The sequence below is a fragment of the Salvia hispanica genome, chromosome 2 (assembly GCF_029641045.1).
Source record: "Salvia hispanica isolate PSC_SH4W2 chromosome 2, Shi_PSC_v1, whole genome shotgun sequence".
NCBI classification, from domain to species: domain Eukaryota; kingdom Viridiplantae; phylum Streptophyta; class Magnoliopsida; order Lamiales; family Lamiaceae; genus Salvia; species Salvia hispanica.
The window spans coordinates 23,900,884-23,923,716 of record NC_142693.1 but is presented as its reverse complement, the minus strand read 5'-3'; the positions used below and the strand labels follow the sequence as shown (position 1 = coordinate 23,923,716).

Sequence of the window (22,833 nt, the reverse complement as noted above, 5' to 3'; positions counted from 1 at the left end):
TGTCCATATGTGAGTCAGGAGGGGAGCTGAGAGGTATAGGAGAGTTTGGAGGTATAGTAGATGGTGAGACGGATGTGATTGGAGAATCTGGAGTGAGCACAGGTGCAGGTGGTAATGAGGGAAAAGAGAGAGGCAGTGAGGGAGGTATAAGAGGTGACGGTGGGATTTGTGATGGGACGAAAGAGAGTGGTTTTTTATGAGGAAATGTGTATTCATCAAACAAGATGTCCCGTGTGATGACAACTTTGCCACAAGGAAGTAAAGCCTTATAACCCTTATGAGAAGAGCTGTACCCAATAAAGATTGCAGCATCAGATCGAAACTCGAGCTTGTGATGATTGGTAGGGCGAAGATGTGGATAGCAGAGGCAACCAAAGGTTTTTAGCAGTGTATAGTCTGGCTTTTTGTGATAAAGTTTTTCATATGGGGACATATTGTTGAGAGTGGGCGATGGGAGCCGATTGATGATATATACGGCTGTGGTGAAAGCATCATCCCAAAAAGATGTGGATAGCCCTGATTGAGCTAGAAGTGCCAACCCCATCTCAGTGATATGTCGGTGTTTCCGCTCAGCCATCCCGTTTTGTTGGGGAGTATATGGGCAGGAAACTCGATGTACAATCCCTCGAGATTGAAGGAGGGATGAAAGGCCCCTGTATTTACCACCCCAGTCAGATTGGAGAGCCTTGATTCTTGTATCAAATTGATTTTCAGACAACACCATAAAGTGTTTGAACACATCAACAAGCTCAGATTTGGACTTGAGTAGATAGAGCCATGTATAACGACTGAATTGATCGATGAAGTTCACATGATATTTGTAATCATTTCTAGAACTCAAGGGGGCAGGACCCCAAACATCACTATGTACCATTTGGAGGGGGGCAGTGTAAAGAGAAGAAGAAACGGAATATGGCAGACGGTGACTTTTAGCAACACAGCAAGGATGACATAATAAACTTGATTTCATAGATGAGAAGGGGATATTACAACTATGCAAAGTCTTTTCAACAATATTGAAAGCACAATGGCCAAGCCTTTTGTGCCAAAGATCTATGCTAGATGTAGTAGATTTAGGGAAAGCAGTAGAGTGTCCTAATGAAGAAGTATAGGCGACTGGAACACATTTCTTCAACTGTGATGTAGGAGTGGATGATAAAGTAGCAGCAGGCTTGTGGAGATCAAACTTGTAAAGGCCATTCTCAAGGGAGCCCTTGAGCAAAATTGATTTGGTGACCTGGTCCTTCACGAAACAACAAGAGGAATGGAATTCAAAAAACACATTATTATCTCGAGCAAAGTGGGAGACACTCAGAAGGTTCTTGGTGACTTTAGGGACAAGGAGAAGATTTTTTAGCAAAAGAGTTCTTGATGAAGAAGGAGATGATTTAGCAATAAACTGACCTATGTGAGAAATGGGACCCCGTGACCATCCCCAAGGTGAAGATTATTACCTCCATTGTATTCAGAAGAGGTGGTCAGATTGTTGAAATCATTTGTTACATGATTGGTGGCACCAGAGTCGGGATACCAGGAGGACATGTTGTCGCCACTGAAATTAGTTTGAGAGTAGTGACTGGGGCTTCCCCTTGTCTGCACCAAGTTTGCCGAAGGAGGTGGTGGTACATGCTGCGGATTGAAGCTGGACTGTCTGGGCTGAGATGCAGCTGCTGGAAAATTTTGTTGGTACCTGTACCAGCACCTATCTGCCATGTGTCCAGGTTTCTGGCATAGTTGGCAGGTGGCTCGATTGCCGCGACTTCTGCAGCCACCTCGACCTCCACGACCTCTGAAATTGCCACCTCCACGGCTACCTTCCCCTCGATTGAAGCTGCTCCCATAATGGCCAATAGTGTTTTCCTTTCTTGGAGGAGGAGCTTGAGATAGGTGAGCAGTAGGTTGAGATCCATCCACATTGATGGAGAGGCTTTTGGTGGATTCGAGCCTGGATTCAAAACTCAAGAGAAGTCCTGTAACTTCTTGAACAGACCAGGTTTCACCTTTGGATGTTATCGTCACCATCACAGGATTGTATTCAGCTCCGAGGCCACTCAAGATGTGAAGAATTTGATCCATCTCCATGATTCGACATCCCGCTGATCCAAGCATATCACATATGCTCTTGATTTTGTTGAGGTATTCCATCATTGTGAGGGAATCCTTTCTTAAGGTTTGTAGTTGGAGTTTGTAGTGCATAATTTTTGCTTTCGACTGGCTGGCGAAATTCGTTTCAAGAGCCGACCAGATCTCCCTACTCGTGGTCAAACCCACCACGATCACCATTGCACTTTCATCAAGAGAAGATTGCAGCCATGCCGCTAGGCGCTGATCCTGCTGGTGCCACACAAGAAAGCTCGGATTTGGCGACATAGTTGACGATTCTGTTGTGACCACCATTTTTGGCGGAATAATTTGCTCTCCCATGAGTTACGGTTCGAGTCCGTATCCTCTAACAGTGGCTAAGACTTGTTGACGCCAGATCAAATAATTGCTATCGGATAATTTTGTGGATATCGGGTGACTTTGCGGAAGCATTGGAATGGTGGGGATGTTATTTACTGAAGTTTGTTGTGTTGGGCTAGAGCTGTCACTTTCAGCCATATTTCAAGGTAGAAGAGATTAAGGTGAAGGAAGGGGTCAAAGCCTAGGTACGAAACCTAGGCTCTGATACCATGACAGAAAGTTAGGTTGAAGGCCTTCAAAGCCATAGCTAGAAAATGAACAAGGCTACTATATTGCATAAGGATGATTGTATTGGATGATCAATTTGAAGATCAGTACGTCCCATTATATAGGGAGAATTTCTACATGTCAAAGGTATACATTGATTTGATTGAATTCTATCTATGGAATGGATCACTAATTTCTTGCTTGTTATCTTCCATAATTTCTGTCAAAGATCCCTGACTTCTTGCTTGTTATCTTCCATGATTTCTGTCAAGGATTTCATTGCAGTGCCAGCTCTATCCAACTCATCATTCATCTTCAACTCTCTGATTCCATCGTTGAAGATGGCAAGGTTTACATGTTGAACGCGATAAATAGAAGATCAACTCATCCTTTAGTTGGAGCAACAAGATTTCCTGGTGATGAAGACATTTGTTATTATGCATGAAAATGATTTTTTCATATTTTTCCATTTCTATGTGCATGAAAATGATTTTTTCTACATATTATCACCACTATACTACTCCCCCCGTCGCTTAAATTTTGTCATATTTTTTCATTTCTATCAGTACCACAAATTTTGTTACATTTCACTTTTTACCATGTTTGGTAGTGGACCTCATATTCCACTAACTTAATTCAACTCACATTTTATTATAAAACTAATATATAAAAGTAGGACTCACTCTCCACTAACTTTTTCTACTCAATTTGCATCATTTCTTAAATCTCATGCCCGATCAAAGTGGGACAAAATTTAAGGTACAGAGGGAGTATATTGCTAGCCAAAGGTTTATAGAATTTTTATGAATATGGAGTTGTGAATTAATTGTAAATTCAGTGCAGTTGCTTTATAAAGTTGGAAAGACTTGGAAATAGACTTGAGGTTTTTGTGGTCGGTCTACGGAAATATGATAGGAATGTCATTTTCTTACTTGAAAACATTATTGTCGTAGAAAAACTATGCAATGCCTTGTGGCGTGTCATAATAAAAGTTTCCTTGTGCTTTTCCACGAAAAACAATAGAAAGTTAGGTGACACTAATATGTGTCGATGAACAAAATTTTTACAAATTTTTTGAAAATTATTAATTATATATTTGCATATTTTTTCATGTGGGATGTGTTGGAAGAAGATCACGAAATATCTCGCCATATCCGGAGGAAGATACACGAGATAATACTATACCAATCATAGAAGATTTGATTATGTAATTAATGGTAATTAGGTTTTCCTTGTATAGTTTCTACTAAGCCTATATAATAGTGCCTAATGTACAAAGTCATATATCAATGAATAAGAATTCCCCTTTACCGATCCTAATTACTTCTTAACATGGCGTCAGAGCAGGAAGTTTTTCGGCTCAGAAAATTTTCATCATAGCCAGAGCATACCAATCTCGACCTTTCTAGCCTGAATCAAACCAGAAATATCCAACCCTATAACAACAGAAACATGTCAGACACAGAAGATGTCAATAACGATCCAGAACAACAACCGGGGAAACTGAAAAACAACAAGAATGTCACTGTGACATTCAAGCTTAATGGGAAGAACTACCCATTATGGTCTAGGCTTATGAAAGTCACGATCGGAGGCCGAGGTGCCTATTCACATATCAAAAACGAACCGCCAGAACCCGGGAGCAGGGGTTATGACGATTGGGAAGAAGACGATTTGGTGGTGTTTTCGTGGATCGTCGATAACATCGAGAATGAGATTATCGCCGACTTCGCCCACCATCTGACATCGAAGGCACTATGGGATAGCCTTGCTGTGACATTCGAGAACAAGGCGGACAAGTATCTCATCTACGACCTGGAAGAGAAAGCAATTACCATTAGACAAGGGGATATGGACTTAGAGACGTATTACCGAAGAATCAATGGTTTGTGGATTAACATCGATCAATGTCAAAAACAGCCTATTACTTGCTGCGATAAAGGAGTCAGCCAATACAGAACACATTCCAACAAGAAGAGGCTGATCAAGTTTCTGACCGGCCTGAATCGGGAGTATGACTCAATCAAACGGGAGATCTTCAAAGAAGATCCCTACCCATCAGTTGAATCGCCTTACGGATGGGTGAAGACGGAGGCGGCTCGACGTAATATCATGCCACCGGCATCGCCTTCTCCCACCGAAGTCGTCGGCAGTTACGCCGGAGATACATCATCTGGGGAAATTGGGAGCGGGTTTGCTACCCTGAGTCAACGCCCATCAAATCGGAGTGGACCGCCGCGCTCCGCCGCTACCGGCCGACCGGGAAACCGGCCAGATAAGTCAGGTCTTTGGTGCACCCACTGCCAGAAGCCGAAGCACACGTATGAGACGTGCTTTAAACGATTGGGGTACCCAGAATGGTGGGAGGAGAGGCAGAGGACGAGAACCACCCAGCCTCAAGCAAAAATGGCGGTTGGCGTCACCGAGGAGGGACAGCCGCGAAATCAGAACGGGAATCAAGGGGGAACGACCGGCCATGGGTCGGCGGTGAATTTGGAAGCTTCAACCGGCGGCGGCAACATCCGGGGAAGCGGCAATTACGCCGAGAGAGAGGAGGCGGTGCCGTCGAGAGGTATCGGGTTTGGTTTTAAACCAAACCCTAAGAATTTCTTTAAATCACACTTTTCTCCCCTAAACTATGTTAAATTATAAAAACGACCCCATCCTTTTAAGTTTAAACCCCCAGACTGCCTGAATTTGCAAATTGACCCCATACAAGATAAGAAATCAGATATTGACCCCAATATATGTGAATTTGTGTCTGAAAACCCCTTTGCTCCTTTAGGAAATATTTCTGCTGCATTTCTTGTAAAAAACCAGGTTGATACGACGAAGGGTTGGATTTTTTACTGTGGGGCCACTGATACTATGACCCCAGAAAGGAATGATTTTAGTAGCATGAGTGAAATCACTAAAACCTATATTAGAACAATGGGGAATTAATTACTGTCGAGGGATCTGGCACTATTGAAATTTCTCCTACACTTCGTCTCAGAAATTGTTTATATGTTCCGACCTTGTCTCAACGTTTGATGTCTATCAGTCATGTGACGAAGGAGTTGAATTGCACTCTTCTAATGCACCCTGATTTCTGCATTTTACAGGATATTCGGACGAGGAGGATTCTTGGGCGTGGTACTGAGAAGAATGGACTCTACTTCGTGGACGAAATAGCTCAACATGGCAGTGCGATGCTGGCTCACGGATCCACGAAACAAGAAATTTGGCTGTGGCACTGAAGACTAGGACACCCTTCTCCTGGTTACTTTAAACTTCTTTTTCCGAATCTTTCCATTCTTACTGATTTTTCATGTGAGACTTGTGTTTTGGCCAAGAGCCACAGACAATCCTTTGAACTATCAAACACTCGTATGCAATCTATTTTTTCTTTAGTACATGCTGATGTGTGGGGTCCCGCACCAATTGTTGGGGGGAATGACTTTCGATACTTTGTGATATTTGTTGATAATTGCACTAGGATGACTTGGATTTATTTTATGAAACATAAGTCTAAAGTTATGGATAAGTTTGTCTTTTTTTTTAAAATGGGAGGGAATTTGTGAATAGCCCCATGACACAATTTTTTCAAGAAAAGGGAATGGTTCACCAGACTTCTTGTTCTTATACACCCGAACAAAATGGGGTAGCTGAACGAAAGAATAGGACAATCCTAGAAATAACCCGGGTCCTAATGATTGAATCCAAAGTCCCAAAACATTTCTGGCCAGAAGCTATAGCCACATCTGTCTATCTCATGAATCGCCTACCCACAAAAATACTTAACAAAAAAACCCCTCTTGATATCATGTCCAAACTATCCACAATCCCTCAACACCTGAATTTTCAACCCAAAGTCTTTGGCTGCACGGTTTATGTTCATGTCCCGAAACACGAGAGAACCAAATTGTCCCCATGTGCTACCAAATGTGTCTTCGTTGGGTACGGGGTAAACCAGAAGGACTACCGATGTTTTGATCCTAATACCAGAAAAATTATCACCACCATGTACTGTAATTTCCTAGAAACCGAATTCTTTTACAACACCCACCTTCGTAGTCAGGGGGAGAGTGATCCCGGTAATTCCATGGACTATCTTAGTTGGGTTGTGCCACTTCCAAACTCTTCGATTGAGGATCTAACAGGGTCAGTTGTCACTGCCGCCGAGCAGGTCTCGCCAACAGAGTCATCTCATCCGCGATCCCTCGATCCTTCTCCAACGATATCCGAGGTAATTACTGAACCGAGTCCCGTTACAGTTTCTACTGAATCAATAAGTGCAGAACCACTAGAAGAAGACAACACAATTGACAGTGATACTGGGAAATACGCTCTTCCTTATCGGAGTACGAGAGGGGTCCCACCAAAACGATATTCTCCTAAAAAGATTGGGAAGAAGAGCCGATACGGAGTGGCGAACTTTGTGCAAGGAAATCTGACAAAAATGGCAAAAGCCTTTGAAGCGGCCTTATACGAAGAAGAAGAGATTCCACAGTCGGCAGAGGAAGCAATGAAACATAAACACTGGAGGGAGGCAATGTTCACTGAGATGAAGGCACTGATAAGGAATGATACTTGGGTCAAAGGCAAGTTGCCAGAAGGAGTAAGGGCTGTCGGATGTAGATGGGTGTTCACGATAAAAAGAAGGCCAGACGGCACGATAAAGAGATATAAAGCCAGACTTGTGGCAAAAGGATACACCCAAACTTATGGTGTAGATTATGCTGAGACTTTCTCACCCGTGCCGAAGATTAACACCGTGAGAGTGCTATTCTCAATTACTGCTAACAAGGATTGGCCGCTTCATCAGTTCGATGTGACTAATGCTTTTCTACATGGAGAATTACCAAAACCAGTTTTTATGGAACCCCCACCTGGGTTCACGGACGAGTTTCAGAGCGGGGAAGTATGTAAGCTGCAGAAGACTTTTTACGGGCTAAAACAGGCTCCGAGAGCATGGTTTGGGAGGTTCACAAAGGTGATGAAAAAGTATGGGTACAAGCAAAGCAATTCTGACCACACGCTGTTTATCAAGAAACGAGAAGGAAGAATCACATGTTTGATCATATACGTGGATGACATGATTATTACCGGGGATGATGAAGAAGAGATGGCCGAGCTAAGAACAAACTTGTTCAGTGAATTTGAGATGAAGGATTTGGGACTGCTGAAGTATTTTTTGGGAATAGACGTGCTAAGGTCGAAGAAGGGAATTTTCTTAAATCAGAGGAAGTACGTGCATGATTTGTTGGCTGAAGATGGGATGGTGGATTGTAAACCAGCAGATACCCCAATGATTCAAAACCACGGACTGCAGATGAGGAAAGAGGCAAAGCAGGCTGACAGAGGAAAATACCAACGATTGGTTGGGAAATTGATTTATCTATCACATTCAAGGCCAGATATTGCCTATGCTGTGGGGGTTGTAAGTAAGTTCATGCATGCACCCCAAGAAGAACACTCAGAGGCAGTTTTGCGGATTGTTCGGTATTTGAAAGGAACCGCCGAACACGGGCTTCTGTTTGAGAAACATGGGCACTTACAGATACATGGATTTACCGATTCCGATTGGACTGGAAACCCAAATGATAGAATGTCAACTGCAGGATACTTTACCTTTGTAGGAGGTAATCTAGTAACATGGAGGAGTAAGAAACATAAATTAGTGGCACTATCTAGTGCAGAGGCCGAGTTCCGTGGAATTAAAAGTGGGTTGACCGAGTTACTATGGTTGCGAAAGCTTATGAAGGAGTTGGAGTTGTTTTCATCTCAAGCGTGCAAATTGTATTGCGATAATAAGGCAGCCATCAGTATTTCAGAGAATCCGGTTCAACATGATCGAACCAAACATGAAGTGGATAGACACTTCATAAAGGATAACATTGAAGCAAAGATTGTTGAGATGTCGTATGTCAAGTCCGAAGATCAGCTAGACATCCTGACGAAGGCCGTGAACTCGAAATCCTTTCGAGAAGTATTATGCAAGTTGAGTATCGAAAATCCCGTTACTTAACTTGAGGGGGAGTGTTGGAAGAACATCACGAAATATCTCGCCATATCCGGAGGAAGATACACCAGATAATACTATACCAATCATAGAAGATTTGATTATGTAATTATTGGTAATTAGGTTTTCCTTGTATAGTTTCTACTAAGCCTATATAATAGTGTCTAATGTACAAAGTCATATATCAATGAATAAGAATTCCCCTTTATCGATCCTAATTACTTCTTAACAGGATGTAGCATTGTTTTCCATACAGTTTGATCTGTGAAATATGAACAAAATTATCTAAGATGTTCTATTCCCTAGTTGTCAATTCTTGGGCCAGGCCTAAGTTCGACAAGATTTAGGACACGTGGATTGAAACCAGCCTGATGCCCCTATCTTGAAACAGGGTAAGCCCTGTTTTGGATTGGGCTGGGTAAGCCCTGTTCTACACATCTTGCTAAACCATTCTGTCACTAAGCTTTCTTACATAATAGCACGAGAAATGTAATAAAAAAGATTAAAAAAAAAAAAAAGAAATATTCAATACATAGGAATGAATGGAAGTGTCATTCCATACTTCAACATTACAACCCACAAACTTTAAGATAAAAACATACCACACAAGCTAAACTAAACCCCTTTTTATTTCACTCTCTTACATAAAACATAGATAACATTTCCAACACTAATGTCTCCTGAATCGATTCCTTGCTACTGCTGCTGTCTTCTCGCACGTCTTCTTCTCATGTCTCTAGCAATGAACATGTCTTCAACAACCTCTTCTCATGCTTCCTGCTCCCACAACGTATCCAACTGCAGCACACACATATTCCCACTCTATCCCCCTCTTCTCTTCCCCATTATCATCATATCCCGGTGGTGGTACATTAGTATTACTGCAGTTTATGTCGAGAGGGAAACCGCATAGCCCCGAATTTCCTTCAAATGAATCACCTGAGAATGTTTGAATTTGCCGCCCTTTTGGGATTGCTCCAACAAACTTATTGTAGGAGAGATTTAATTTTGAAAGGAATGTGAGCCCTCCAAGCTCCTCTGGGATCGGCCCGGCTAGCTGGTTTACAGAGAGGTCGAGTGATTCGAGATTAGTCAACCTACCAAATCATTTTGGGATACTTCCATTAAGGGCATTGTGGGAGAAGTTGAGTTGATGAAGTGAGCTAAGATTACCAATTGCATTTGGTATCTTTCCACAGAAACTATTGGAAGACAAATCAATGGTACTAAAGTCTGACCATATCTTGTGAAGCTCTTCTATTTGCCCTTTGATGATTAATGTCATGCCAGAGTTCCCAAACATGTAGCTAATGTTGCCTCTCAATTTTCCATCACTCGGTAGCATCATAGCCGTCCAGCTAGAGAAGTTGATTGATTCTAGACTTCCACTAAATTGATTTGAAGATATATCCAGAATTTTGAGTTTGGGCCAATTGATGTGACATATTACTTCCCCATGGAATTTATTGGAGTGCAAAACAAGAACACTATGGCTCGATAGCATGCATGGAAAAGTGTCACTCATCATGTTGTTGCCAACATTCATGTACCCCAACTCCTTGCAATGTGCAAGGGACCTTGGGATCTTCCCTTCTAAAGCATTATTGCTAACATCCAAATAATATAGCCCAGAATACCTAGGAAAAATATCTGCAATGCTACCGTTGATTTTGTTTTGGCTAAGATGGAGCGCTACAATCCTTTTAAGAGGGAATAGGGGTATGCTGCCGCTGATGTTGTTACAACTCAGATCGATCTCCTGAAGGTTTATAAGTAGGCAAGCGGGTATGCTGCCACTTAATTTATTTCCAGACAAGCTAAGAGAATCGAGTTGTGAGGCATTGCAGAGGCACATTGGAATTGATCCACTTAACTTATTTCTAGACAAGTCAAGATCAGACAATCGTGTGGCATTACAAATGGAAGTTGGAATTGATCCACTTAAATTGTTATCAGCATGATACAAGTAATGTAGTGTAGATTCAAATGAAATGGGCAGATGCAACTCATCCGTAAGCTGGTTAGACTGCAAGTCAATGTACGGAAGAGAAGGAGGGATATAATAAGGCTTTTGCAATCTTGATAGAAGATTAAAGAATAGGTCCAAAGACTCAAGTTTTGTTCCCCAAATCCAACTAGGTATTCCCCTGCGATACTATTGTTTGAGAGATCCAATTCTTCTAGATCCAAATGTTTGATGAAATCAGGTAAACTTGACAAGTTACATGAATTCAAGTTTAACATTTTTAATTGGAGACCTCCATATGAACTCGAATTGACGTTGCCAACATCTACCGATAAGTCATTCCCGTATAGACGAAGCAATGTGAGATTGGGAAGGCTTTGAAATTTATCGAGTTGAAAAGTTCCATTAAAATGGTTGTAACTAAGATCAAGTTCCAACAATGAAGGGAGAGCAAAAAGAGATTGGGGAACGTTACCAAAGAATGAATTATCCCTCTAATCAAGATGAACGAGATTGGAAAAACCTTCAAACAAAATGTAGGTGGAAGTGAGCCTATCAAGAAGTTAAAAAACAAATCGACATAAATCAGCTTGGTTAGGTTAGCAAAGCTCGATGGAACAGAACCCTTCATTTTGCATCTAGAAAGAGTCAAGGTGGTCAGACTTGGAAACTTGGGAACCAAGTCATGGAGTGATACCGATGAAAAATCATTATAATCTAGTTGAAGAACAGAAAGGGAATGAAGCTGCCAAGAGGATTTAGGAAAAGGGCCACACAGATCACAATCAGCCAAGCTCAAAGAGGTGAGGTTGGGTAAATGTGATGATATAATATGACCCCAATTTTTCCTTTCATGCAAGGAAGAAATGTAGACATAATCAAGATGTAGCTCTCTAAGCTCCGTTAGATTTTGGACAAGCATCTCCAAATTTGGGTGCTCAAGTCTTAGAGTATACCCGTTGGAGATATCGAGACTAACCAATCTCTTCAAGAATGAAATTTCAAAGGGTACCTGTAACAGCCCGCCCTCCTAGGGTACAATAAATGTGGCGAACTGCTACCCAACCGACTCCAACGAAATAAATATAGGCTAGGGTTGCATTTAGAGAGAGAAAACATCAGAGTAAATAATAGTGAAGACTTGACCTAGAGATTTAAAAAGAGAAAATAACGAAGATATCATAAATGGTTCAAGGGTCTTAAATGTACGACATAATATCCGAAGTGGAATCACCAAATAAATACTAAGGCCTCAAAACGGAAGAAAGAGTGCCATTCAGCCGAAACAATATCAGAGTATCAAAAACTTAGCGAAAAACGACCAAGAGAAAAGCATAGCTATGTATGGTGACACAACTACACCTAAAGTTCAACATATCCGTATTCATTAAGTAAGCTTCTCAACACCCGCCACCGCTCGTCATCATTCAACCTGCACATAAGGAAAACACATGCAGGGCTGAGTATTTTGAAATACTCAGTGAGCTCGTTGCCAAAACATTTTATTTAAAAGTTATGCCACCCTTACTAAGTGAACTCGAGTTTTAAGCAGTTATAAAAGAAGTATCACGAGTATCACAAAATATATTTTCATAGACTGGCCAGTCAAATATCTCCCATTTTCTCATCAAATTCCACAATCACAATCATATCCATGTGCGACGAAAGTGTGGCCACACTTTTCGCCCACGAGACCGGCCGACTAGCAAGGACGGCTCACGATCCCCTCGTGTACACAGCCTGGTAGGGTTTGCGGCCCATATTCAGACCCGAATTCGTATAACATATCCATCAATCGCAATCAAACAAACATAGGCATGGCATAACAGTTAAACCACCCTTATAGCTCCGATAATTATCTTTGACAAAATAGAAGAGAGTTTTTTAGAGTAAAGCCCACCTCGACTGCTTAGATTTCAAGTAGTTTCGCTTTTCCGTTATCTGGCTTCGCAACCGAGGGTTCACCTTTAGATTCACATAGACACATATTCACAAATTAGGTTCAATTATAGTTCTTAACGTATGCATGTCTCGTTACTTCCCTCTTTCCCAACGATTCACCTAAATCTTCATAACTTAGAGATTTCGAGTTACACTCATCAAGAATTACTAATTTCAAGTCGTGTTTATCATGCATATATTTCTTAGCGTCTCAACCCTAGATCTATCGTCATATGCCATACAAAAGTATTTAGCCATCAAGCACATACTTCAACACACACACACTACACGCATAACACACACACACGGCACACACACACTCGGCACACACACACACACACACACATGTTCCCATATCCCTTCTTATCCCTTTTCTCTCAATTAATATGCATGAAGGTTCAAGAACACCGATTAAACCGGTTGGAAGAAAAAGAAAAGAAGAGGTAGAAGAAGAACTACAAAATTCTCAAACGAAAATACCTTTTTAGAGAAAATCAATCGGTAGGAATAAAGTGGAGACTTGGTTCTTCAATATCCACGGATTAAACTTCGATTTCTTCTCAAAAGATGAAGGATTTATGGAGTAAAGTGGAAGAAAATTGAGAGAGCACAAGGGGGAGGGATTTTCGAAAATATGGGGGCTAGGGTTGGAGATTGGTTCTTATTTATAGAGTCCAATGAGATCTTTAGGTAATAAGAATAGAATATTTGGTAAGATCTTTTGCCTTGTAAATAAATAGAATAAAATAATAGGGTGAAGTAGAGAAGGAAAATTAACAAAAATAGGAGATGGCAATATCCCCTATTTTTCGAAAATAAGGCTTTCCATAAAGCCAAGATTTTGTTTTGGTATTTTTCCATATAGAATAAGATATTATGGAGCAAAATAAAAATAAGGAAAATCCTCCATGGAATAAAGTAGTAGGCGATTTTTATGCCTATTTAAATAAGGCATGGATTTTTGAATATTAATTAGAATAAGGTAAGGTAAGATCTCTTGAAGTATGGAAAGATTTGGTAGAATAAATATATTCTAGGTATGGAAGGAAATCGAGTAAGGGATCAAATAAAATAAAATAAATTCCTTCCTTCCAACTATAGTGATTTTCGAAAATCACTAAGAAATAAGGGGGCTCGATTTTTGTGTTCTAAATAAGGAAATAATTGGCTCTTAGAACTTAATTTAAATAAATATCCCAAGGATTAAATTAAATCCGGAAAAATAGAAATCCTCCTCACAAGGGGCTAGGGTTCGAAAATTTCAAGAATTAGGGTGACAAGTATTTATGGAAATTTTCTCTAACATCCTCACTCACCCTTAAACAATTAATTTGCCACATAATCAATAAATAAAACACATGCCACGTCATCAAATCAATAAGTTTGACTTTTCAAACTTTCAACATAGACTCATCTCCCGCACTTAAAGCATTCTCGACTTCACGTCATCAACAATAAATTCTAGGGCTCTAAGATTAGGGTTTTAAATTTCCGGGGCGTTACATCCTACCACACTTAAAGAAAATTTCGTCCCGAAATTTGGTACCTTTCACGGAAAGAGTTTCGGGTATAGCTCTATCATCTTATCCTCCTGTTCCCACGTGGCTTCCTCGGGTCCGTGGTTTCTCCACTGAATTTTCACGAAAGCTGTGGTTTTATTTCTCAAGGTTTGAACTTTTCGATCTAAGACTAACAGGGGTCGCTCCTCGTAGCTCAGATCCGGGCCTACAGCAATATCCTCATTACGAATCACATGCTTCGGATCGAACACGTATTTCCGCAACTGCGACACATGAAACACGTTTTGCACACTCCCAAGGCTGGGCGGCAACGCTAAACAATAAGCTACGGGTCCTACTCTTTCTAGAATCTCGTACAGCCCTATAAAATGCGGCTTCAGTTTGCCCTTGACTCCGAAATGCGTTATCCCTTTCGACGGGGATACTTTGAGAAAAACTTTGTCGCCAGCGTGGAACTGCAAATCCGTCCGTCGGACGTCGGCGTACGACTTTTGTCTGTCCTGAGCTTCTTTCATTCGCGCGCGGATTTGTCGGACGATTCTGACCATCTCTTCGACTGCATCGAGTCCAAGCGCTCTCCGTTCGCCAACCTCGTCCCAATAAAGCGGAGATCTACACTTTCTCCCGTAAAGTGCTTCGTATGGCGCCATGCCGATCATTGCTTGGAAGCTGTTGTTGTAGGCGAATTCGATCAAAGGGAGTGCGGACTCCCAACTTCCACCTCGGTCGAGCACCACGGCTCTTAGCATGTCCTCGAGAGTTAGTATCGTCCTCTCGGATTGTCCATCGGATTGGGGGTGGAAAGCGGTGCTAAAGTTTAAACGTGTCCCAAGCTCACGTTGTAAATTAACCCAAAACTTCGAGGTAAACTTCGGGTCACGATCAGACGTAATCGTCACTGGAACTCCATGTAGTCGCACGATCTCTCGAATATAGATCCGAGCCAGCTTATCCGATCCATGGGTCACGGGGATTGGTATGAAATGCGCACTCTTGGTAAGTCGGTCTATGATCACCCAGATCGCGGTATTCCCTTTAAGGGTTTTTGGCAACGCTGTCACGAAGTCCATAGCGATGTGCTCCCATTTCCACTCGGGTATCTCCAGCGGTTGTAACTTCCCGTACGGTCGTTGGTGTAGGGCTTTCACCTGCTGACAGGCTAAGCAACGTTCCACGAAAGCTGCGACGTCTCGCTTCATGCCGCTCCACCAAAAGGACTTTCTCAGATCCTGGTACATCTTCGTGCTTCCGGGGTGAGGAGTGTATGGGGTTTCGTGCGCTTCGCTCAAGATTTCACTCCTAAGGCTCTCATCGTTTGGCACACACAGTCTTCCTTCAAAGGTGAGAGCGTTATCGGAAGCCTCACTAAAACTCCCGGATTCACCGGTTCTCACTTCGACTCGAATCTCCTCCAAACTTTCATCTAGCCGTTGCGCTGCAACGATCCTTGTTCGTAGGTCGGGTTCTACTACTAACGCGGCTATTCGACTTCTCACGGTATCGGGGGTTCTAACTACTTCTATTCGCAACTTACTCAACTCCCGCACTAAACTTTCCTCTTCTGTCCGAAAAACAGCGAGTTGCGCATGGTCTCTACGGCTTAAGGCGTCTGCCACTACGTTGGCCTTGCCTGGGTGGTAGTTGATACCACAATCGTAGTCCTTTACTAGCTCGAGCCATCTTCGTTGTCGCATGTTCAGGTCCTTCTGCTCGAAGAAGTACTTTAAACTCTTGTGGTCCGTAAAGATTTCAAACCTAACTCCGTAGAGATGGTGCCTCCAAATCTTTAGGGCATGCACTACCGCGGCTAACTCTAAATCGTGGGTGGGATAGTTCAACTCGTGCGGTTTCAACTGTCGCGACGCGTAAGCGATCACCTTGTTGTTCTGCATCAACATGCATCCTAATCCGACTTTCGAAGCGTCGGTGTAAACTACGTAGTCGACTCCAAGCTCTGGCACAGCTAACACTGGTGCGGTGGTCAGTTTCTCCTTCAAAAGCTGGAAACTCGCTTCACATTCCGGCGTCCAATTCACCTTGATTCCTTTCTTGAGCTGCTGGGTCATTGGTCTCGCTATCTTAGAGAATCCTTCTATGAACCTTCGGTAGTATCCTGCCAAACCCAGGAAACTCCAAATCTCGTTCTGCGTCGATGGCGACTTCCATTGTGGTACCGCCTCAACCTTGGCGGGGTCTACTCGGATTCCTTCTGCCGACACGATGTGCCCTAAGAAGTTGACTTCCTTCAGCCAGAATTCACACTTGCTGAATTTGGCGTACAACTTCTCCTTCCTCAACGTCTCTAGCGCTATTCGTAGGTGCTCCGCGTGCTCCTCCTCGTTCTTCGAGTAGACTAGGATATCGTCTATGAACACTAAGACGAACGTATCTAGGTACGGGTGGAAAACTCGGTTCATCAGGTCCATAAACACAGCTGGGGCATTCGTCAAACCAAACGGCATCACAACGAACTCATAATGGCCATATCTGGTACGGAAAGCGGTTTTAGGGATATCCTCCTTTCACACTTTCAACTGGTGGTATCCGGACTTCAAATCCATCTTAGAGAACACTCCGGCTCCTCGGAGTTGATTGAACAGGTCATCTATCCTTGGCAAAGGGTACTTATTCTTGAGGGTCAATTTGTTCAACTCTCTATAGTCGATACACATTCTCATTGACCCGTCCTTCTTCTTAACGAAGAGCACCGGTGCGCCCCATGGCGAAACACTGGGCCTAACGAAACCTAAGTCTAAGAGCTCTTGCAGCTGAATCTTTAGCTCCTCCAACTCCTTGGGTGCCATGCGGTACGGCGCCTTTGATATGGGTGCGGCTCCAGGTTCAAGGTCGATCGTGAATTCTAACTGCCTATCCGGCGGCGGTCCGGGTAACTCCTTGGGAAAAACATCGGGAAAGTCTCGTACGACAGCAACGTCCTCAAGCCTCGCTTCCTCCTTCTCCTCTCCGTGGAGATAGACAAGGTAGGCCGGGCGTCCTTTTCTTAGCATGGCGGTGGCTTGCAACGCGGAAACTATAGCGGTTCGTCGATTCATCGAGATCCCGTGGCACACGGCGGGTTCCACACCCGGGGTTCGTAAGGTTATTAGCCTCTCCTTGCAGCGAATCGTCGCAAAATTCGCAGTTAACCAGTCCATTCCTAGGATTACGTCAACGTCTTTCATCGCCATAACTTGCAGGTCGCGAGCAACTAACCTACGTTCTCCTAACACGATTTCTATGTTCAAGCAAAAGCGAGAGATTTCTATCATTCCTCCTACTGGTGAGGACACCATCATCCTATGTTCGGATTTTCTAGTGGGCAAGCTTAGGGTTTGAACACACAACTCGGATATGAAAGAATGAGATGCGCCAGTATCAAACAAAACAACAACGGGGGTATTAAGGATTTCGCCGATACCTGCCAGATTTCCATTCTCGAGCTTTCCTGGTTCGCATTTGGGCTGCTTATGCTCTATCGCGTACGCTCTAGCCGGGGCAGGAAGTCTAGGGCGGACAGGCTGCTGCAGCCGCAGTGGCTGGTTCCGGTTCACTCCCGAGCCTGTAGGTGGCGTTCTCTGCTGCTGACGGAAACCCTGATGGTTCTGCCTCGATCCGTTTCCTTTGCTTGGACACTCCCTCGAGAAATGACCGTTCCCTCCGCAGTTGAAGCACCGCGTCGGGTTCGGTCCTCTACATTCCCCGAAATGGTACCTTGTGCAAACGTTGCACTGGGGTGGTCTAGCACGGGGGTCACTCCTGGGGTTGAACGAAGTCTGTCCTCCTCCGTACGGCGGCCTGCTCTGAGTGGGGCGGTATCGCTTGTTGTCGTAGTGAACCCTACTCTCCTCCCATCTCCTCTTATCATGGTTGGGACGCGGTGGGGGTAGTGTCGTCACGGTGTTCCCCACGCTCTTCTCTTTCGGCATTGCTGCCTCTACATCCAGAGCGAGGGCTAACGCCTCGGCGTACGTAAGGGTTCCACGAACTGCCAAAGCCATCCTAATCTCGTGCCTAAGACCCTCACGAAACTTATCGGCCAGCTTCTCATCGGTATCAGTCTGTTCCGGCGCGTAGCGGGTCATGTCGCAAAGTGCACGGTCGTACTCGGTTACTGACAGACGTCCTTGGGTGAGGTTGTGAAACTCGGCGGCTTTCGCCTTTCGGTAGCTCTTGGGTACGTACTTGTCGTAGATCTCAGTCTTAAATTCTTCCCATGTCATTTCGTCTATGCGATCCTGGGGCATGGTTTTCAACTTGGTGTCCCACCAAAAATCGGCAGATCCGGTCAGCTGATGCGTCACGCAGATCATCTTCTCCGCATCGTTACACACTAGGGTCCTAAAGATGCGTTCCAGGGCGTGTATCTAAGTTTCAGCTCGTGCAGGTTCACCCATTCCATCGAAGGTAGGAGGCTTCTGGTCAAGGAACAGCTTCACGACTTCCCTATCTACTTGCGGGGGTGGTGGTGGTGGTGGTGGTGACGGCGGTCTCGGTTGCGTCACACTTTCCTCTACCGAAGCCTGGGAGGCATGACCCTCATTCCTCACGTTGCGTCTTGGCGGCATCCTGATTATCACAGTCGAATTGTTAGCGCACTATTTTTCAAGGTAGCGATAGGGTACTTTGAGACCAGATGTGTATATAAGGATTTTCATTTGGATTCATTTCCAAGTAGGGTCTAAAGAAAGACCATATAATAACATTTGTGAGGTAAACAGGTGCGTAAGAGAAAACATAATAAGGTTGCACCATAAGGTAGTAAACACTTGATATACGATGGAACGAGCAATGATGCTCACTTAATAAGAATGGGGAAAAGAGTGAAAACGGCTCTTCGGCAAACAACAGAACAAAAGGTACGAATTCCCCATAAATTTTATAAAAATCTCAAAAGGTCTTGGTACAATGAATGAGAAAAGAAGCGCAAAGAAATTGCGAAAACGACAACGAAATTTAAGGTTCTAAAATTTCAAAAAAAACATGGGGAAGGGAAAACAAAATCGCTACTTGAGCACTAGCCACTTCTGTTCTCGTCCTCCTCGGGTTCTCCCGACTCTCCGACGCTCTCGGCGCTCGAACTCTCTCCTCTCTCGAACTGTCCCATCTCCTCGTCTTCCTCCTCGTCGCTAAGGGGCTAAGGAATCGAGGTAAGCATCTCTCCGGCCTCTCTTATGATCTCGCGAGGGGCCGAAACGCGCATCCTAAGGGTCCTTCTACGGGGAACGCGGGCAACGTGCGGTTCCTCATCATCGCGATACTTCATCCGGCGTGCTGCTCCTGGCGAGTACTTCTGCGTTGGCGGATGGAGTGGAGGTCCATCAACGGCAGTAGACATGGCCGGAAGTAAGACTCCCATAAGGCCGACGAAGTCTCCTCGAGGCGTATACTTGGGCGGACTAAACCAGACGTAGGATACTGAGGCCTGAGAGGTCCACTCGCTCCAAGGGGAAGGTAGGATATGGATAAGTCGCATGATTCCCTCGTGATGGGTAGTTCCATACGCGTAGGCGTCCAGCCAATGACCATAAAAGTCGGTGACGAAGTTCAGAAGGAACTGCTCTCCGTCCCATTCTAGCTCTCTAAAGCGCTCCACCGGAAAGTCTCTGTTCTTAGCGTATCGGTTTCGCATAAGGGCGTGTGAAGAGTTGATTTCTTGCTTGCTGTATCCTATCAATTTCTAATTACACACTTCCTAGATCCAGTAAATCAACTAGATCACAAGGTCTAGAGACTCACAAGACTGGAAGTCTGGTCGTTGGTACGCAAGCAAACCTTCAAAACCCTCAACCACAGATACTAAACTAGCACAGGGAAGTAGGGATCGATCCCACAGAGATGGACTCGTATAGTACATGCATAGAGATTTGGAAACTATTTTTGGGTTGGCTGCTGCCACGCATATTTTGGGTTGAGGAATTTAACTAAGTGAATTTGGAAATAAAGTATGCTATGCTAACTGCTAGATCTAGGCAAAAAATGAATTATGTATAAGAACTAAATCAAATCAACTACTAGATCTGGGACTTCTACGAACATCTCTAGACCAAGGAGATTAAAACAAGTGGGGACCAAACTCTGAAAAAGGTAAGTACGGACAGAATCGAATCTGCAGCCTAACTAACTAAAGCATCAACTGAAAATGACTTCATCTTCTTCAACGAACACAAATAAATGCAGAGATCAAGAAAAACAAACTCAGATGTAGATCGGAGGCATAATCTTAACAGAAAACTAAACAACGACGGAAATTAAACTGCTAGACGAAGCAAACCAAGCAGAACAAAATCCCCATAATCTCATGCACAAATTTCACCTCCCCTGTTCAGATCCACACTTCGGATGCTAAATCCACTCCGGATCCAAGCATCCGAACAAAAATCCAACCGAACACAACTTCAATACCACGATTCTCGAATCTCCTAAAATATTCAGCAACAAATTCAAGAGAACATCTCAAATAAACAAACCAAAATAGCAAGCGTCATAATAATCAACACGAAATCCAACTTCATCAAGGCAAATCAAACGTAAACAGAACGGTTAAACTAATCCAGCAACAAAACAACAAGCTCGACTTCCAAACGTGAAGTTCGAGACGGAACAGAGTAGTAAACAGAAATTAAGAGAACAATTGTTTCTTCGCCCTCAAGGGACGGTGGTGCACTGATACGTAATTCACGAAAACGAAAACCTCCCCCAATTCCCCATTTCCCTAGTGTGTGTGAGCTAAGAGCGTGACTGTGTGTGGAGTGTGACGGATCTCCATTCTTGTTGCGCACTCCTTTATTTATAAGCTTCGAGGTGGGGCCCAGCGAGGTATTGATTGACTTGATTGCCCTCAGCTTTTGGCTTCCTTCCTCTAGCTTTTCCTCGTGATTCCGTTCCTGCTCCTCGCTAGATATCCTCCTCCAGCATCTCCTGGATCTAGCGCTACACACACACCTGGCTTAACAAAACTTGTTAGATCCAGCAGAAATGTGATGTTTTTCACTACATAACCAATGCATGAAATTAGCCTTATCAAACTGCTCACACTTAAACCATACTTGTCCTCAAGTATAAAGACAAGAAGAAAAGAAGAATAAGGCGAATTTCAAGCATGGTTATCCCCTTGACCGACTCTACAGACTCTAGACAAAACTCCTACACCTAGACACAACTGAGGCAAAGCTAGACACTAAAACAAAGAGTACATAATCACATAGGATGAAAACATATAAACACATATGCATGAACTGGTTTCAACTTTTAGGCAACCGTCCCCACAAGATTAAGATCAATCCAACAGGCTGCACTCCTCCAAATAGGCCTTTTTCTCCCCTCTACCTAGCCAACCTGTCAGCTCGTCAAGATAGCCTGTTACTTCCCCAATTGTTAGATTCACTCGATCGCTCATTCCTTACCAGGGATGTTAGGACCGATTCTCTCTTAAGTTATTGCCAAACCACTGAAGCCTCGGGTTATGAGAATTTCCTCCTTCTATCCTCCGTCACTATCCCCCTTTTTTTTCTTTTTTTTTTTTTTTTTTTTTCTTTCTGGACTTCGTCCAGCTTATACCTCCTTGATTTCCTGGACTTCGTCCAGCTTATACCTCCTTGATTTCCTGGACTTCGTCCAGCTTATACCTCCTTGATTTTTTTCTCTCTTTTTATTTCCTCCTCTGGACTTCGTCCAGCTTATACCTCCAGATTTTATGATTATATATTTTCTCCTTTCCCCCTTTTTTATTTATATTTTTTTTTTCTTCTCTTTTCCTTCAGCATTCAGTGGCAGACTTTTGACATATGTTAGCTCTAAGTGTTATCACAGGCTTATAACTCACCTCTAGAGTAGGGCTTCACAACTGAGCAAGTAAAGGCATTTACTATCGTTCTCGCTTCATTCAGATTGGTTCGGCTTACTAAAGAATCAGGCTTCTAAGTTGGAATACCTCCTATTTTCAATTGCTCTCCCTAAGGGAATCTGCCGTATTATATCCACTAGTTCATGCGACACACCCCTAGACCTACGACTCCTCAAAGCATAATAACACTGCATTGACTCCTCTCCCCCTCCCGCTTCACTCAAGCTTGGCCTCAAGCCATCGTCGTGAAGGGGGGAAAAAGAGAATTCAATGCAGAAATAAACAACAATTCTAAAAAAAAACAACTTCTCACACTTAGACCGAGCAACGGGCTAAGTGGGAGAAGAACAAACCAACAGAAAACATAGAACTTCTCACACTTAGACCAAGCATTGGGCTAAGTGGGAGAAGATAGCATAAAACACAGCAACGCATGGAAATAAAACACAGAAAAAGAAACACAAAAACTAAAATTTACTTGGTCTGGGGAAATTGCTCATTTCTGGGGCTGGCTCCCGCGAGAGCCAGACGGTGGTGGAACACTGGGGCGGTTTGTTTTCACTTTCTTCTTCGCTGGTTGCTCCAGCTCTTCCTTTCCTTCTGCAGCTTGATCGAGTCCTGGTTTCCTCATTAGCATTTTCGTCCTCGGTGGATTTGGAACTTTCTCGGGAATAGTCGGGGTGGTCAACTGCTGGAATGGCTTGATCGAGGGACTGCTGTGGATGATCTTCTGTGCCTCGCCACTTGACCCAGGAGTCGACTTCGACTGGGTCAAGGGAAGCGTCTGATGCAGCCATTTCAACATCCGCGTAGATATCTCCACAGCTTCCGCCACTCTTTCACTTTGTTTGGCACATTTCGTGGCCAAATCTGCTACGTTGCTGCTCAG

The 22,833-nt window shown here is 43.6% G+C and overlaps 2 protein-coding genes across 2 annotated transcripts; one reads left to right on the top strand and one right to left on the bottom strand.

The window, feature by feature from the left end:
- Window positions 1-4,122: 4,122 nt before the first annotated feature.
- On the top strand, window positions 4,123-5,909 carry LOC148931864 (uncharacterized). Its single transcript, XM_089064926.1, has 3 exons — window positions 4,123-5,242; window positions 5,357-5,490; window positions 5,775-5,909. The coding sequence occupies exons 1-3, from the start codon at window positions 4,123-4,125 to the stop codon at window positions 5,907-5,909; spliced, it is 1,389 nt and encodes a 462-aa protein (XP_088921052.1).
- A 3,519-nt stretch (window positions 5,910-9,428) lies between these two features.
- On the bottom strand, window positions 9,429-18,411 carry LOC125189849 (uncharacterized). Its single transcript, XM_089064925.1, has 2 exons — window positions 17,249-18,411; window positions 9,429-9,771 (listed from the first exon to the last, which is right to left on the bottom strand). Exons 1-2 carry the CDS (start codon window positions 18,409-18,411, stop codon window positions 9,429-9,431), a joined length of 1,506 nt encoding a protein of 501 aa, XP_088921051.1.
- Between the last annotated feature and the right edge of the window lie 4,422 nt (window positions 18,412-22,833).